Source organism: Giraffa tippelskirchi, chromosome 6 (assembly GCF_054371585.1).
Source record: "Giraffa tippelskirchi isolate mGirTip1 chromosome 6, T2T-mGirTip1v1.2.pri, whole genome shotgun sequence".
Classification (NCBI taxonomy): domain Eukaryota; kingdom Metazoa; phylum Chordata; class Mammalia; order Artiodactyla; family Giraffidae; genus Giraffa; species Giraffa tippelskirchi.
Window position 1 is genome coordinate 126223860 of NC_137280.1, and position 16135 is coordinate 126239994.

A 16135-nucleotide genomic window follows, 5' to 3' on the forward strand; every position below is an offset into this window, starting at 1 on the left:
TCCTCCTACTCATTCTTCACCTGTAAAATAGAAAGTAAATGCCTTTGTCTGATGAATTCTGTTTTGCATGCTACTATTTTCCAACATGTCAGAGTCAGCCTGATTTTTCCCCCTTGATGTTATTTTGCATTTAACTTTCCATATGCCTGACTTGGGAGTGAGCAATCATTTCTTTTATTTGCTGTATTAAAAAGATATGAAGGAGATGCAGTGGTCTTAAAGGTAATGCATTGTGTAAGCTGTCAAAGTTTACAGAAGCAAGAGGATGAATGACTTTAATCAGATTATTTAGGGGCACTAATTTAATGTTCAAATAATGCTTAATTACTCAGGTATAACACATACAGTAAAGGATGCAAGTCATAAGTATGCAGTTTGGTGATATTATTTCTTAAAGTGTATAGCAGTGGATGTAATAATGAAACACCTGATATTTAGAGACTGTGCTTTCTTGTTTGCTTTTTGGAGGAAGACAGAGGATGGTCATTTTGGGAAAGTGAGATAAGAGTTGTGGAGGGTGGGCTCAGCTCGTTTATCCTTGGGAAAGCCATTTAAGCAGAAGTAAATGCAGAGTGCACCCTTAGAACTCTTGTTCCTTGGATAACAGGACGTGTCTGACCTACCTCTTTTCTTCTCTTGGCTTTTACAGTGGCATTCCTCTTTAACTGGATTGGGTTCTTCCTGTCTTTTTGCCTGACCACTTCAGCTGCAGGAAGGTATGGGGCCATTTCAGGATTTGGTCTCTCTCTAATTAAGTGGATCCTGATTGTGAGGGTAAGTTGTACACCAGCAGTGATAGTCTCTGGAGAAGAATGAGTGGAATAATTTTGAATATTTGACTTTTTTTCATTTGCTTTTTTGGAATTATCTCAACATTTAAAATGATTTTTTGTTTGTCTTTGTTCTGGTTTCATGAAATTGAACCTAGATCAGTTGTAGTTGGTTCATGCACACAAGTTTTGTAGTCAAATCTATAAAATATCGGTGGCCCTAGGACATCTATCCTTGTTCATCTGCTTTCTCTGTTTGTCATGTTTATAATGTGATAATACATGTATTTGTTCTGAAATTAGTTGTTTTTATAATAAGAGTCTATTAACTTTCTGGTAGCTCATCAAAAGCAGACATTCCTCTCATTAATGCTACTGAAGTTTTAGTCCTTCTTCTCTCTGCCCCTCTATTCTTTTCTCCCTCCTTCCTCCCTCTCAACCTTCCTCCCTTCCTAGATTGGTTATAAGTAGCATCATTGGTTATGTCAGGATGTTTGGAGAGCCAGAACTGTTCAACAAGCCCTACTCCATCAGGGGCCCTTATCTCTAAAGTAAATAAGAGAGAGATCTTAAGTGATGTAGGAGTTACCAGTTAGTTAGAATTGCATGAAGTAATTTAAAGTTGTAAAAGATCTAATCTCTTAAAGTGTCCTCTGATTTCAGAAAAGTTTACTGCCATCGTTAACTTTATAATATAAAACCAAGGTGTTTATCATAAACTGGCATTATTAACTAATGGGTGTTGACTGAGCCATGAAGTTTTTCAAAGTTATTTATTCTAAGGCAGTTAACATTTTTAGAATTCCAAGTTCCTTTGAGAATCTGATGAAAATTATGGGCTTTTCTCCTAGACAACTAACATATACTCTCCTAAAACATGATCTTTAGGTTAAAAACTCAAGCCATAAAAAAGTTTTTCATTCCTTCTCTAAATCTTATTAATTAAGAAATAAAAACTATTTTAATGCTCAAACTGTGCTAAACTCTAGACTGTGTTAAAGTCTACAACAGAAAGCAAGATCAAAGTAGTTACCAATCTTTTTAGTTTTGCCAAGTTTTTAAAAGAATTAATCAGCTTTTATCAGTTAGGATGATCTTTTGAGTAACAGAATATGTAGCTCAAAAATGGCTTAGAAAACATTGGGGAAACTTTATTTCCAGTGAAAATAAGTCTTGACATGGAGGTCAGTTAAATGTTTCACTGACATCATCAAGGACAGGTGACAGGTGGCTCAACATGTTGGTATAGCTGCTCTTCCCTTAGGGTTAAGATGGCCATGGCAGTTTCAGGCATCACATCAGAAACACAACAGTGCTCACCAGAAGAAAGGAAACAATTTCCTCTCCCTTTCTTTTTAAGAGCTAAGAAGCTTTCCTGCAGCCCTTAGTTCCCACTGGCCATAATAGTATCATGTGCTATATATATATATATATATAGTCCCTGGCAAAGGAATGGGATTATCATCATGTACATGGTAAAGCTTCCAAGGTCAAGGCATGGCTGAAAGGGCAGGAACAAAATCAGGGATCATTAGGAAGGAGTCAAATATAGTTGAGTTTGGCACTGAGTAAGCAAAAATTGTGGTGTTGGAGAAGACTCTTGAGAGTCCCTTGGACTGCAAGGAGATCCAATCAATCCATCCTAAAGGAGATCAATCCTGGGTGTTCATTGGAAGGACTGATGTTGAAGCTGAAACTCCAATACTTTGGCCACCTCATGTGAAGAGCTGACTCATTGGAAAAGACCCTAATGCTGGGAAGGATTGGGGGCAGGAGGAGAAGGGGATGACAGAGGATGAGATGGTTGGATGGCATCATTGACTCGATGGACATGGGTTTGGGTAAACTCCGGGAGTTGGTGATGGACAGGGAGGCCTGGCGTGCTGCAATTCATGGGGTCGCAAAAAGTCGGACATGACTGAGAGACTGAACTGAACTGAAGCAAAATAAAAGTGTCATCAAGACATATTTCTGGGGCTTCCCTGGTGGCTCAGTGGTTAAGAATCTGCATGCCAATGCAGGAGACACAGGTTTGATCCCTGATCCAGGAAGATCCCACATGCCACGGAGCAACTAAGCTCTTGTGCCACAACTAATGAGCCTATGCTCTAGAGCCAGGGAGACTCAACAACTGAGCCCACAGGCCACCAACTACTGAAGCCTGCGTGCTCTCGAGCCTGTGCTTCGCAACAAGAGAAGCCACCACAGTGAGAAGCCCGTGCACTGAAACTGGAGAGCAGCCCCAGCTCTTACAACTAGAGAAAAGCCTGCACAGCAGCGAAGACCCAGCAAGGCCAAAAATAAATAAAATTTCTTTAAAAAAAAAAGACGTATTTCTAAAAAGGGAAAAATATTTTTCAAAAAACAAACAGGTTTGAGCACTTTCAAAACAAGGAGTATGTAAAGCTGAAAGCTATCATATTTCAAGATTGCTTTTCCATGAAAGGAAGTATATTAGCAAATATTGTAATCATTTCAAATCTATACTATATAAAATACTTTGACTAAATTTTTAGAAATTTTTGTAAGCACTAAATGAGCAACAGCATTTGTATACAAGATAAGATATTGTGTTTTATAAACTCTGAAGCTAAAATGTGAAATAATACCTGCAGAGGTTCTCTAAAGTATTTTGCTTTATTTTTCAGTTTTCCACTTACTTTCCTGGATATTTTGATGGTCAGTACTGGCTCTGGTGGGTGTTCCTGGTTCTAGGTAAGTGCTTTTAAAAAAGACAAAGGAAAGAAAAGATTATGTTAAATTTTAGAAGTAAAATTACTTGTAGTAAACCTTCATCTCACTATACAGTAATATATTAGTGATAATAAGTACAATTTTTAAAATATGTCAAAGGTTAGGCTGTTACCACCATCAGAGTAACATACATATTCATAGAATGTCTCTTAGTGGTGGTAAATTTTTCCTAACCCGTCCATACACACTTCTCACATTTTCCATGTAGCCAGAGGGGCATACCAATAAGATGACTTTTTATAGTCCTTAGATTTTTTTCTGCCTTGTGAGTTATTGGCACAAAGGGGTCACAAGCTCAACCCCAAACTGCTTATAGGTATACTGTAACCTACTGAACTAATCATGAGTGTATGTGGCCTATATTCAGTTGGATATATCAGTAGAAAACAGAAAATGTATTGTCTTGCATAACTTCTGGAAGAACCACCATTGGCTGTCCAGAATTCTTTAGTTTGCTCTTGATGAGAATAAGATTTTTTTTTTTTTTTTAAACATACCGGCCATTTCAGGTAGTTGGTCTTAAGATTATACTTACTAGTGTAACTTTTTATTGTAAGATCTTTTCTTCCAAGACGTCTTAAAAAAATGAGTAGTGTGGTGAATACTGTTGGCTTCTTCATTCTTTATAGAGGAAATTTGTATGATACAATAGCAGACCATCATCATTGCTGTCATTTATACAAGACAATAGAAAGGGCATCTTGTGACTGGTAAAGGTGGTATAATTGTCTCACTCTGCTTCTGTGGCATCATTTTCTCCTATCCTAGCATTTCTTCTGTCTCACGCCTTTTTGTTATCTCCTCAATTTGGATCTTTGGTTCCAAGGGTTGCTAATGGGTCTGGCTAGCACAATGTAGAGTCCATGACCAAAAGCTGCTTAATATATTCAGGGCCTACCTGCTTTGCCTTGGGTAACAGTCATGCGCTGATGACTCTAAATTTTACTTAGAAAATACAAGTCATTCATGATGCCATCCCCTACCTCCCCAGTAGCATCATTTTATTCTACTCTTAGTCACAGCATTCCAAGGAAAGAGACACAGTGATTTTTACCCCTTCTCTTGATTACTGAGAAACTTAATAATTTAAAAAAACAACGTACAAGAGAGTTACTTTAGAGAGTAGTTCCTTGACTTGCTTTTTCTCCAGACTGTATCTTTAAGAGAAAGTCTGACTCCTCATCTTCTCCCAAGCCTAAAGTCCAAGCAAATCCTGAATAAGCCAGAGAAGAGCCATTAAGCATAATTTTAGGTTGATTGTTGACAACATAGATAATTTAAAGAAATCTATGGGGAGGGAGGTGGGAGGGGGGTTCTGGAAGGGGAAAACATGTATACCCATGGTGGATTCATGTCAATGTATGGCAAAACAAATACAATACTGTAAAGTTAAAAACTAGATAAACTAATTTAAAAAAATAATAATAATAAATAAATAAAAAATAAATCTAATAGGCTGATTTCCTTCCTATATTAAAGTTTCATGGGAGATGAGTTTATAATACTTTGTAATTGATCATTCTTGCTGTCTTACTGCTTAGTGGTAAGAAAATGGTGAGACTTCAGATGTACTTAGTACATTTGGATCCAATGTTTGAGTCATTTTTGGAACTCCTTGCAGAGAGAATCTTTTGTTGTTGTTGTTACTGTTTTTTTTTTTTTTTTTAAGCGAGGATGGTTTCCTGCAAAGACCAGGTTTATACAAGGTTCTCAAGCTGGCAGCTCATAAGCTATATGTAGCCTATAGTTGTGGCTTGTATGTTCCACAGTTATTTTCAGAAGTTATTTTTTTAGTTGTCATCATAAATGGGCTTCCCTGGTGGCACAAGTGGTAAAAAAAACCTGCCTGTCAATGCAGAAGACATAGAGATGCAGGTTCGATCCCTGGGTCAGGAAAATCTGGAGGAGGGCATGGCAACCCACTCTAATATTCTTGCCTAGAGAATCCCATGGACAGAGGAGCCTGGTGGGCTACAGTACATAGGGTCACAGAGTCAGGCATGACTGAAGCGATTTAACACACAACACTTAGCGCACACACGTCATATAAAAACCAAGAACTTTCACATAAAATATCTGAATTTTTTTACCTTTTTAAAATTGAAATATCCAGCAAAACTGACCTATATTCCCACATGGCGCCCATCCTTTGACTGGAGTTGGGTTGGGCTGATTTTGGTGCCAAACAGGGTCGTTTTCACTGTGCTCAGTGCTGATGACTCTTGGTTGCTGCCAGAAATCATTTCTGTCTGAGTGCAAAGCATCTTCCACTGCTTGAGTATATTTTAAAATGTATCCAAAAGAAAGTTATTGCTCAGAGCTGATGAGATGGGAGAAGGGTAGGAAATGGGGAATGGCTACTTAATGGGTACAGATATTTTTAGGGACGATAAAGAATTCTGAAATTGGAGTATAGTTTTAACTACTAAAAGCCACTGAATTGTACACATTAAATGGGTAAGCTTTGTGATATGTAAATTATATCTCCATAAAGCTGTTTGAAAAAAATGTGTCTAAGACCAGGGGCCATCTCTGGAGGAGGAGGGCCAGGAGTGTGTGAGCTACCACTGGAGGGAGCTCATCATCTTCCCTGCTGACTTCTAAATTAAGAATAGAGAAATGGAATTTAGAGTTGAGACTATTCTTGTAAAGGTAAGGGCAGCCTGACATCTAGTGGACAGCATTGTGTACTGTTGACAAAAAAAAAAGCCATAACAAGAAAGGATGACATTTTTTTATTTGAGAAAAACGCTGTTTATAACCTCTCTGTTTTTAGTGTTAATTATCTTGGAATACTTTTTTGGAACTCAGAAAGAAGGTTTTGAAACCCCTGGCTGTCCAGTGGTTAGGACTCCACGCTTTCACTGCTTAGGGCACAGGTTTGGTCCCTAGTTGAGGAACTAAGATCCTGGGGTGGGTAAGGAGAGTAGGTTTTGATAATGCTTCTCAGTGAGGCTTCCAAAAGTAAATGATGTAAATGTTTGGCCCCGCCTTAATCTTTTGTTTTCTTTTAGACCAATTAGATTCTGAATGTGCAAAAGAGACTTTTTTTGGCTCTCTAGATTATATGTTCTCATTGAGAAATGGAAAATTTGGTGTGACATCAAATCCTTTGAAAATTTTAGAGGAAATTATGTTTTGATAGCTTTTCTGATAACAGAAAAATAAAGTATCAGGAGGGATATTTCTGGGGATTGGGCTTAATATGAGAATTATAAACTCATTCTTGACTTTTCTTTTTTAAATTAGGCTTTCTCCTGTTTCTCAGAGGATTTATCAATTATGCAAAAGTTCGGAAGATGCCAGAAAATTTCTCAAATCTCCCCAGGACCAGAGTTCTCTTTATTTATTAAAGGTATTAAAGAAAAAAACTTTATTCAGTCCCAGTGTAATCATGTGATGCATGGGTAGATTACTGTGCACGTTTAGAGTAGAATATACAACATGTGGTAGGGGATATAGAGACGGTAAGGAAGCCAAAGTCCTTGCCTTTTAGTTTCTAGTTTAGTAAGGAGTGTTTCTATGAAAAAACTATCTTAAAAGGCAAGTTAGAAAAACTGCCAGAGGAGACAACATTATCTCATGTTTGGACAATGCAGAAGAGACTTGACTAGGACTCAGGGTCCTTAATCTTTGAATCATGAATCCTGAAGCCACTGCTTGGGTTGTACCAGTTCGAGAGGTAAGTAGTGAGAAGGAGCCTTTCAGGCCTAATCACTAAACTCTGTTTTGTGGGGCCCCTAAACCCAGAGCTGGGAGAGTCCACAAGTACTTGAGGAACTCCTTTTGCCTGGCTACTGACAAGCCTACCAAGGCTTCCATCTCCTAAAATCAATGAGGGACTTTCCTGGGCTTTTTCTTCAGGTTCACATCCTGATGTTACCATTCTGGTGGGAGGGTCAAACCCAAGGAAAGGAAGGAGAGAAAAGGGCCTTTTCAACTGCCTAGAACAGGAGGACTAAGCCTTACCAAGGCTGTTTGGTTCCCCCATGGTTTTCCCCAGAGGCTGACTCCATCTTGCATCACCAGCTGCAAAAGGAGGAGACGAAATCTTGGGAAAGAGTACACCAGAGAGAGGTCTCTGGTAACAAGATCTGATGGGCCTTCTTGGAACTGTTTCTTTGTTCCTTAAGACTGTTGAGGACAGGTAGAGCCAGGCTAGTTGAAGACATTGGGCAAGGATTTGTGAAGGTTGTAACAGTTGAGATAAACCTTGAGATAAACCCAGAAAGTGTAATATGGAAAATGATAGTGGAAAATGTTGGGTGGGGAAGCCTTTTAGAGTCACCTGAGGCAGTGTTGAATAGAAAGAGAGGTAGGGAAGTACAGCAGCAGCTGGCTCAAAGGAAGCAGTTTGTAACATAAAGGAGTGTTGAGGATTAAGGCTGGAAAGTCAAGCTGAGAGCATTCTCAAATATTTTGAGCACTAAGCCCATTTGCAGTAGAACCTTCGAACTCACAGAGCAGCCCTTGAAACCCAGTGACGTATTGGCTCAACACAAGGCTGATTCCATGTGAGCCTGTATTTGCTGTTGGATTATTTCATAGTTTTTGTAAGTAATCATATGCTAAGAGTGGAGTTTTCAATTTTGAAGATTTGTTGTGGTCTTAGGATGCAGAGTAGCGTTCTCAGTTTTGAAGATTTCATGGTAGTCTCAGAATATATGCTTCTAGAAAAGAAAATATCTATCATATTTAATTTGCCAGGTTGTGAGAGGGTGTTGAAAGTCTTTAAGCAACAGAATAATACGATAACTTCTTAAGTGAAATAAAAATTTTTTCAAGCATGGCATAATAGTAATAACTAATATTTGTCAACTTTTCAATATGTCAGATATTGAATTAAGCATTATACATGTACATATACATGTACAATGTGCTTGTATAAGCAACAAAAGGTTATTAGTGACGTAAGCTCAGATACATGCATGGTAGAGTATATTCATAAGACATTCTTATAAAAGTTAAAGCATGAAAAGAACCTAGGTTCTTTTGGTTAAAGTCAGTTTCTTCAAAAAGAGTGTGTACTTTTATTTGAGAGACAGTTGTAGTCTTTAAGATTACCACTTATATTTATGACTGTTTTTTTTTTTTTCCCCAAGAAAAGGAATGTTTTATTACATGTTTAAAATGTCCTGAGAGGTGGTGTATCCTGAATTTGAATTGGGTTACACAGTCTGGGTGTAGATGGACATTGACACACCCGCCTGGGCCCTAACCCCTGTGATGTGTCTGTGTTACATCCTAACTTTAAGAGGCTTGTCAGATGTTTTGTGTGGTTTTAGTAGTTTTATGTAGTTACCATTGTCATCTTTTTTCTTCTTCTGTATGTCTGATTATAATTTATAGTTACTTCTGATCCTTAGCTTTAACTCTTACCTACCATAGGTTCAAAGTTAAGTCTTTGGGGTAGCCACAGTTCTCCTTATAATGAGCTTCTGAACTCACCTCCACATTTCCCCTTATCCATTGGTGCCCACAATACCCTGAGAGGACAGATCCCTCCCTCCCTCTCTGCCTGCCTTCCTTCCTTCACAGATTCTGTAGGTCTGGTGTATTGGTGGCTTTGAATTTCTGAATGACTGAGGCCACACCTCTGTCTGGTCACTTCATTTTTCTGGTCGAAGGCAACTTCTGGCTTCATTAGGGGTTGCATACATTCTTTATCTTGCATCTAATACATGACGGGTTGATGTGACAATGGAAGTTTAGAGAAAGCCTGAACTTCGAAGTTTTCCTGTATTGTTAGGGACGTTGAGGATTTTTTTGTTTGTAAAATTTGTTGTTATTGTTCTGACTTCCTAAAATTTCTGAAATGTGTTATGGGTATATTCTAAATGTAAAACAACGCATCTTTAGAGTTATGATTTGAAGTAGGCAGCCCTTAGTTAAGTAGTAATGCTGTTGGAGCTGTGAAGGGGTATTATAGACCTGGTATTCTCTGTGTTTTGGAGTCAGAAGCATTACAACGCTTTAGGAGTTGTCGGAAACTTAGAGGTGTTTCTGTGGAGGGCATAATGTGGTTTTGTTGCTTTCCTGTCTGACTTTGATATCCTAGTTGATTTGAAATCATCCCTGACATGCCTAGAGGACTCAGAACTCTAAATTAGGGGTTTAGGGACTTAGAGCAGCATTTAGAATTTTAATGACTTCCTTACTAATTTTCAGTATCCCCAGAGGGAATCCACAAAGCTATAATATCCCATGGGACTGAATTTCCTTTATTCATTGACACGGGTTAGGAACTGTCCATCCAGAACCAAAAATAGAATGTTTTCTTTCTCTAGTTCAGAGGAAATTTAGTTTAGTTTGAAGATGTGGTAGAAAACCATTATGTAAGATGTGAAGATTTTCTTTCACTAAGACCTCTTACTTTCTTTACTGGAGGTATCACTGGTTAGAAGCTAGCTGTGGACTTACTTTTGCCAGAAAGCCACAGATAGGAAATTGCTAAAATAACTTTGCTGTAGAGAAAAATAATTCAGTTCCCATGCTAAGGTCTGGCATTGTACTAGAAAAATGTATAAGAATAGTGACTTTTCTATTTAGACTGCCTCAAATATAGGGTACACACACACACATACAAGGCTGCCCAAAATATGGGATACACACACACAAACCTTGAAATACCCTCAAAAGACCTACCAGCCATAGGAGGTATTATAAGAGCTGAACACTAAAGCTCATATACTACTATCATAGGGTAGCTCTCGGGTTCCCTTCTGGAGCTCATTTAAGCTTATAAAGGAAATCTGGTTTCCTGCCTCACAGCAAGAAAAGCCAAACGAAACTGCTAGAGCTAGGCATAGTGGCATCAAGAAGTGTGTGACTATGAGGAAGCAGGAAAAACAATATGTTCCTTCTATGTTGTATGGAAAGAAACAGATACTTTTTAGAAACATCTTTATCTGAAATGGTCAAAAATATTAAGTGTCCATACTTTATCTTACTTACCAATTAACTGGAAAATAAATTTTCATCAAGTTCCACTTCCTTTGATGCTGCCAGATAATATGTATAGTTAGGTATACATAGTAACTATAAGGTGGTAACACAGTTAACCTGATATCTAACACTTCTCCAAAAGCACTTGTATATACAAAGTATAATGGATCTTAAATTTGTTACCTTAACTACTTCTGAAATAGGAGGGGAAGAAAGTTTATAAGCCTTGACAGCATAAATGAGATGGGGCCCTTCATAATTAGATAGTGATTGCTGTGATCTGGTGAGTTATACATTGTAGGCATCAGATATTTTCTTACCTTGCATATGATAAATGTTTTCATTTTCTTTTGTTCTATAGTCTTCCCCCTCCTCCTCAATACATCTTTATTTCCAATTCACCTCAAGTTAGTTTGACTTATTTGGGCTGTGTTGTAAAGTAGCAAGACAGTAGAAAATATTTCCAGTGGAATTTTTGCTTAAAAAAAAATCACACAGGGTCCAAGAAGAAATTATTTTCCTCTTGAAATTGACTGATCTGTAGGCTGTTGGATTCCCTTTTTTCTGAAGTGATCTGATCTAAAGTGTAGGGGTGATATTCACAGTCCCTAAAACCTATCTCTTTTCCAGTTTACATTTCATCATTGTTTTTGTAGCAACCTGTGAATCAAATTAGTCTCAACAGGCCTCTGAGTCGTAGAGAGCAGTGAATGCCTCTATAGCAATCTTTTTCATTTGGAGTTTGTATGGTGAATGAGATCACCCATTAGTAGACATATCTAGGACCTTTTAATGGATTTTTTTTTAATAATGGAGAATAGTTGATTTACAATATTGTGTTATTTTCAGGTGTACGACAAAGTGATTCAGTTATACATACACATATATCTATTATTTTTCAGATTCTTTTCCCATGTAGGATATTACAGAATGTTGAGTAGTGTTCCTTTTGCTATATAGTAGGTAGGACCTCTTAATGGATTTTTTAGTGTCTTTTGGGTGGCTCTGACTTTGAGGGATCTGTTAAAACTACTTATCTCCATGCACATAGCGTGAACTAAGTGGCCTGGTAGTTATCTAGACTGTATCTCATATTCTTGCAAAACTCTAGTGTTTTGACCTAATAGTAATTAGTATATCAATTTTTATTTATTAATGGTAACTGATAAAACTGAATTTACTTAGACTTATAATGAGTCTAACTAGCCTCATTGCAGAAATCTCTATTTGTCATCTGCCTACCAGACAGATTTTATTTTTGGTTCTACTTGGCTTCAGGAATCCTTATATTCTTGTGTGTTTGTCCTTGCACATTCTGAAATCTCCCTAAAGAAGAGTTGCTCTTATATCAGTATCATTGGTTTGCTTTATATCAAAACACCCAGTGAATTTGGAGTTTGGGAAAATATTAATGTTCAAAAGAATATGTTGATTTCTTCCAGAGTTGTAGCTTCTCTGCATCTTGTCAACTTTTTAAAGATGTATGCAGTAGTCTAATCGGTCTGTAAAAGGGCTGCTTGTGGCTTTTACAGTAATTTGAAAGATGGAAGGGCCTAGGTATGAGCCCATCCAACTTTCACTTGGTGTAGGGTACCACAACATAGTTTCTCAATAAGCTTTTGTTAAGTGTTAATGTATCTCTTTAGAGTATTTTCTTAGCACTAATATAGGGAGTTATTTGTATTTTTTCCATGAGAACCAAACCAGTTTATATGCCAGTACAAAAATTCATCAAAGTGTTATATGAAAATTGCATTTAAAATAGGTAGACATCATTTTGAGAGTATTTGTTTCAGTCATGTAAATTGCTTTATAAAATTGGGGCTGCATACACTTTTTTTTGTCTACCAGAGATACCTCCCCCAAAATGCAGTAACTTTTTTCCCCCTAATTATTGGGAAGAAGTACCTGTGGTTCCTGTGAGTTTACAGCTGTTTTCTAACTTTGCCGTGCTCCAAGGACAGCATGACATCACTGGCATCCTTATTGGAAATCTTTCATGTGAGATCTGGCAGAACTGGCAGGGTAAACAGCTTCAAGTGTGTTCGGAAAATTACCTACGCATTTGGATTCTGCTGTCTCTTAGTCCCCAAGTTTCAGTCATTGCCATTGGTGTTAAGTGTGGGATGAAGTGCTCCTTGAATTCTGTTCTTGTGTTAGGTTTAGAGAGAGGGAGCGAGAGAGAGAGAGATCCCTGACCTCATGGGATTTAGAGAAAGAATTTAAGTCTTTCCTAGTTCTAGAGACCTTGATAACTTTAAGAACCAAAAATGTAATGTTTATTGAATACTGTGATGTCAGTGTATAGTAATCTTAAAGCTATGTTAAAATGTACTTCTCATGTCTCCAAACATCCTGCCTTCTTTTGTGACTACATCCTTCTTTTAGCCAAAATAACAACCTAACCAGAATTCAATATTCAATATCCTTCTCTGGCAGATGTTTTCTGGCAAAGGCCTTCCTGCATTTATGAATTCTCTCCCAAGAAGCAAGAGAACACCTGCAGGAAGTGAATCAAGATGTGGAACACAGAGGAATCATCACCTGCTTTAAAAAAATAAAGTACTGTTGACAAAGATCATTTCTCTCTATTTGTTCCTAGGTGTAAAATTTTAATAGTTAATGCAAAATTCTGTAATCATTGAATCATTAGTGGTTAATGTTTGAAAAAGCTCTCGCAGTCAAGTCTGTGATGTATTAATAATGCCTTATCTATTGTTTGTAGTCATTTTAAATAGCATGAGCCTTGTCCCTGTAGTCAGTAGGGGGCAATCTTACTTTTATTCATCCTCCATCTCAAAATGAATTTGGAATTAAATATTTTAGTGTAAGATATGTATAATGCTGGCCATTTAAAAAAGGGGTTTTCTCAAAAGTTAAAACTTTTGTTATGATTGCATTTCTGCACATAATCCATTTTGCTGTTAAAATTAATCTAGAAATTTATTTAATTGTACTGTGAGCACCTGGAAGCAAAATCATAGTGCAAAATGCATTTAAAGTGTGGTCAAGAATATGTTAATTGGTAAAAAATAAGCATTAATTTCCTATAGTCTGTATTCTAATTTTGCAGTACCTTATTCTGTGTTGTGTACCTAAGGGATTGTAAAGGTGTTGTCACTGTATAAAATAGAAAGGACAAGGACAAATGCAGCATAATTACTAATAAATTGCAATTCTTGACACTTTCTATATGATTGGAATCCCTGCCCCCTTTTTTCTTTTTCTTTTGTCTCCTGATGATTAGGCCAGGGGCTAGGAGTAGAGAGGGGATTAGGTACTAGGAGCAAAGAAAGAATTAGCTTGGAACTTTTGAGATGATCCCTAACATACTGTACTACTTGCTTTTACAATGTGTTAGCAGAGACCAATGTGTTATAAATGTAGAGTGATGTGCTTTCTGCCAAGTGGTAATTCACCCTGGTTTGCTATGTTAAAGCTGTAAATACAACAGAACATTAATAAACGTCTCTTGTGTAGCAACTTTTGCTGTGGATTACTGTTTAATTTCTTGGTTTGGACTTATTAATTGCCCAGGCAGTTTTTTCTTATCTTCATTCATATAGATACATACACAGTCATTCAATAAACACAAAAACTGGTCTTGGGCCAGTTTTTTTCCTTTTTAGCACGGGAAGTTTCTTTCATATCATATTCAGTATATTTCTAAAAATGTGTTAGTTCTTCAAAAGACAATGGGCTAAAATAAGGGAGAAGTTGTAGAGATTGTAAGTCATTCTGAAATTCCAATTATGCTTATAATCTTAGATAATTTGTTTCCAATGTTTTCTGCATGTTCCCTACATTTGCCCTTTTTCTCAGTTGAACACAGTCAACTGGTTTAAGTCCTGTGAGCAAGTGCCCCGGTGAAGCTAAAGCTTTCTCCTTCCTCCTGATTTTCTATTCTTGTCTCAGTTGTGTTAAATTTAGAGACCAGTAGTTTTTATAATATCTGCTGTTTGGATTTTTCCCCCTCCACTGGTCAAATAACTATACAAACCAGCACTAGCATGGTATGATAGCTGCAAATGTTCATTTATTTGCTGCATGTGAACATCCAGGATCAGCTTAGGAAGTGAGTGTTCAAGGGTATCAGTAGGTAATGCATAGAAGTGTGCATTATTTGAAAGCCAAACAGGAAAACTGTGTGCCTCCTGGAACAATGTTTCAAAGACTACTTATTCTAACTCATTTATTGATTACAATAAGTAATAATATAACATTATGTTCTTGTTTACAAGTTATATTTTTACAATAGATACGGTCTTGAAAGTCTCTGAAAATTTTTTTATATTTTGAATTAGATTGTACCAGCCATAGACTTTGGAGGAGTTTATAGCCTATCGTGTTCTAACAGTCTGAATAAATTTGGACGTTGCAACAGAGAGAGCTATTTAAATTATAGGACAAAATAGAGGGGCCCTAGATCGCATTAACTAAAACATTGTAGTTTTCTTTATGTTTACTCTTTAAGTCTTATGCTTTATTTGACTTTGTGTATTTGAGGGATGAAATATTTAGAATTCTTATTTCTGCATATTTGGTGGTCCTTAAGACTGTTATACCTATACCAACGGTTGGTATGCTTTAAAATTAATTAGGATGATGATTTCTCTCTTTCTTAAATGTTCTAAAAATTCAAGTCTTTGCAGATATATAAGTTACCTGGGGTCCTCATTGTTAGGGTGGAAATGTTTGTTCTGCAGTATTACTTTTTATTTTTCTATCTCTTTTCTGTCTCTCTTTGGTGGGTTCATTATTAAGAATAACCCTTTCGGATAAAGGAGAAGTGTTCAAATTATTTGAGAGGGAATACTGAGGAACCATTGTCATTTGCACAAGGTTATGGAATAAATTGGCTTTGACCTTGGGCTGAGGGACAGCTGGGGCTCATCTGTGACTTCAGAGGTTCCTCTTGTCTCTGACTTGTTGTTGCCAATTGGAATGATGCAAACGAAGTTATCTGACTTAAGTTGTGTCCCGCTGTGGGTTATTAGTAACCCAGATGAAATTTCTTTTGGTCTTCATTATATTCTTACACTATATTTAAAGGTAGAAACAACTCCTGAAAGGGAGTTTCAGGGCCAAATGATAGTAAGTGGTTGCCTGAGGTGTCAGGGTTCTAGGTGAGAATCAGGAAAAATATACCCAACAAATGGAGTGCTGGCCTCAGCTTTGAATCCAACTCTACCACCTCTTATGGATGTCTGACCTTATTGAGGGGTTGGATAGACCATATTGAAAAATCACTTGTTCCTAATACTAGTAAACACTGATAATCAAATTTTAACTTAAAACATGCCAAGAATAGACACAGAACTATACGTTTATGTAAAATACGAGAGAATAATTTATGAAAAAATAATGTGGGTCCTACTACCAACCTGAATCTAGTTTTTTGTGAAACCTTAATGATGAATACAGGAAAACCATGTATGAATATAAGATGTAGCTTAATAATTTTCAAGTTTGGCTGATGTTTTTTAGCTAGTTAGATTTTCACCTTTTCAGGCTTTCTGAAGATAATTTGAGGGATGATGAGAGGTGTAGCAAAATGCAAATATGTATCTGTAGATGGTTTGCGCGTTTAAAAAAATTCTTGCTTTGCATGTTTTTAAGCCTAAATAGCAGTTACAGTCTCTAAGGCCGATAAGGTGAGATAAGTG

General features: G+C 37.0%; 1 protein-coding gene across 3 annotated transcripts in view; it reads left to right on the forward strand.

Moving 5' to 3' along the window:
• NDFIP1 (Nedd4 family interacting protein 1) overlaps window positions 1-13952 on the forward strand; it is a 48855-nt gene extending 34903 nt beyond the window's left edge. The window contains exons 5-8 of one of the 3 annotated variants that reach the window (XM_081504776.1): window positions 650-774; window positions 3419-3485; window positions 6774-6904; window positions 12858-13952. In XM_081504776.1, the coding sequence (XP_081360902.1) occupies window positions 650-774; window positions 3419-3485; window positions 6774-6877 (296 nt within the window). In that variant the 3' untranslated portion in view covers window positions 6878-6904; window positions 12858-13952. The remainder of the gene's footprint in view (window positions 1-649; window positions 775-3418; window positions 3486-6773; window positions 6905-12857) is intronic. The other 2 variants (XM_081504777.1, XM_081504775.1) reach the window with 2 other exon arrangements.
• The last annotated feature ends 2183 nt before the right edge of the window (window positions 13953-16135 follow it).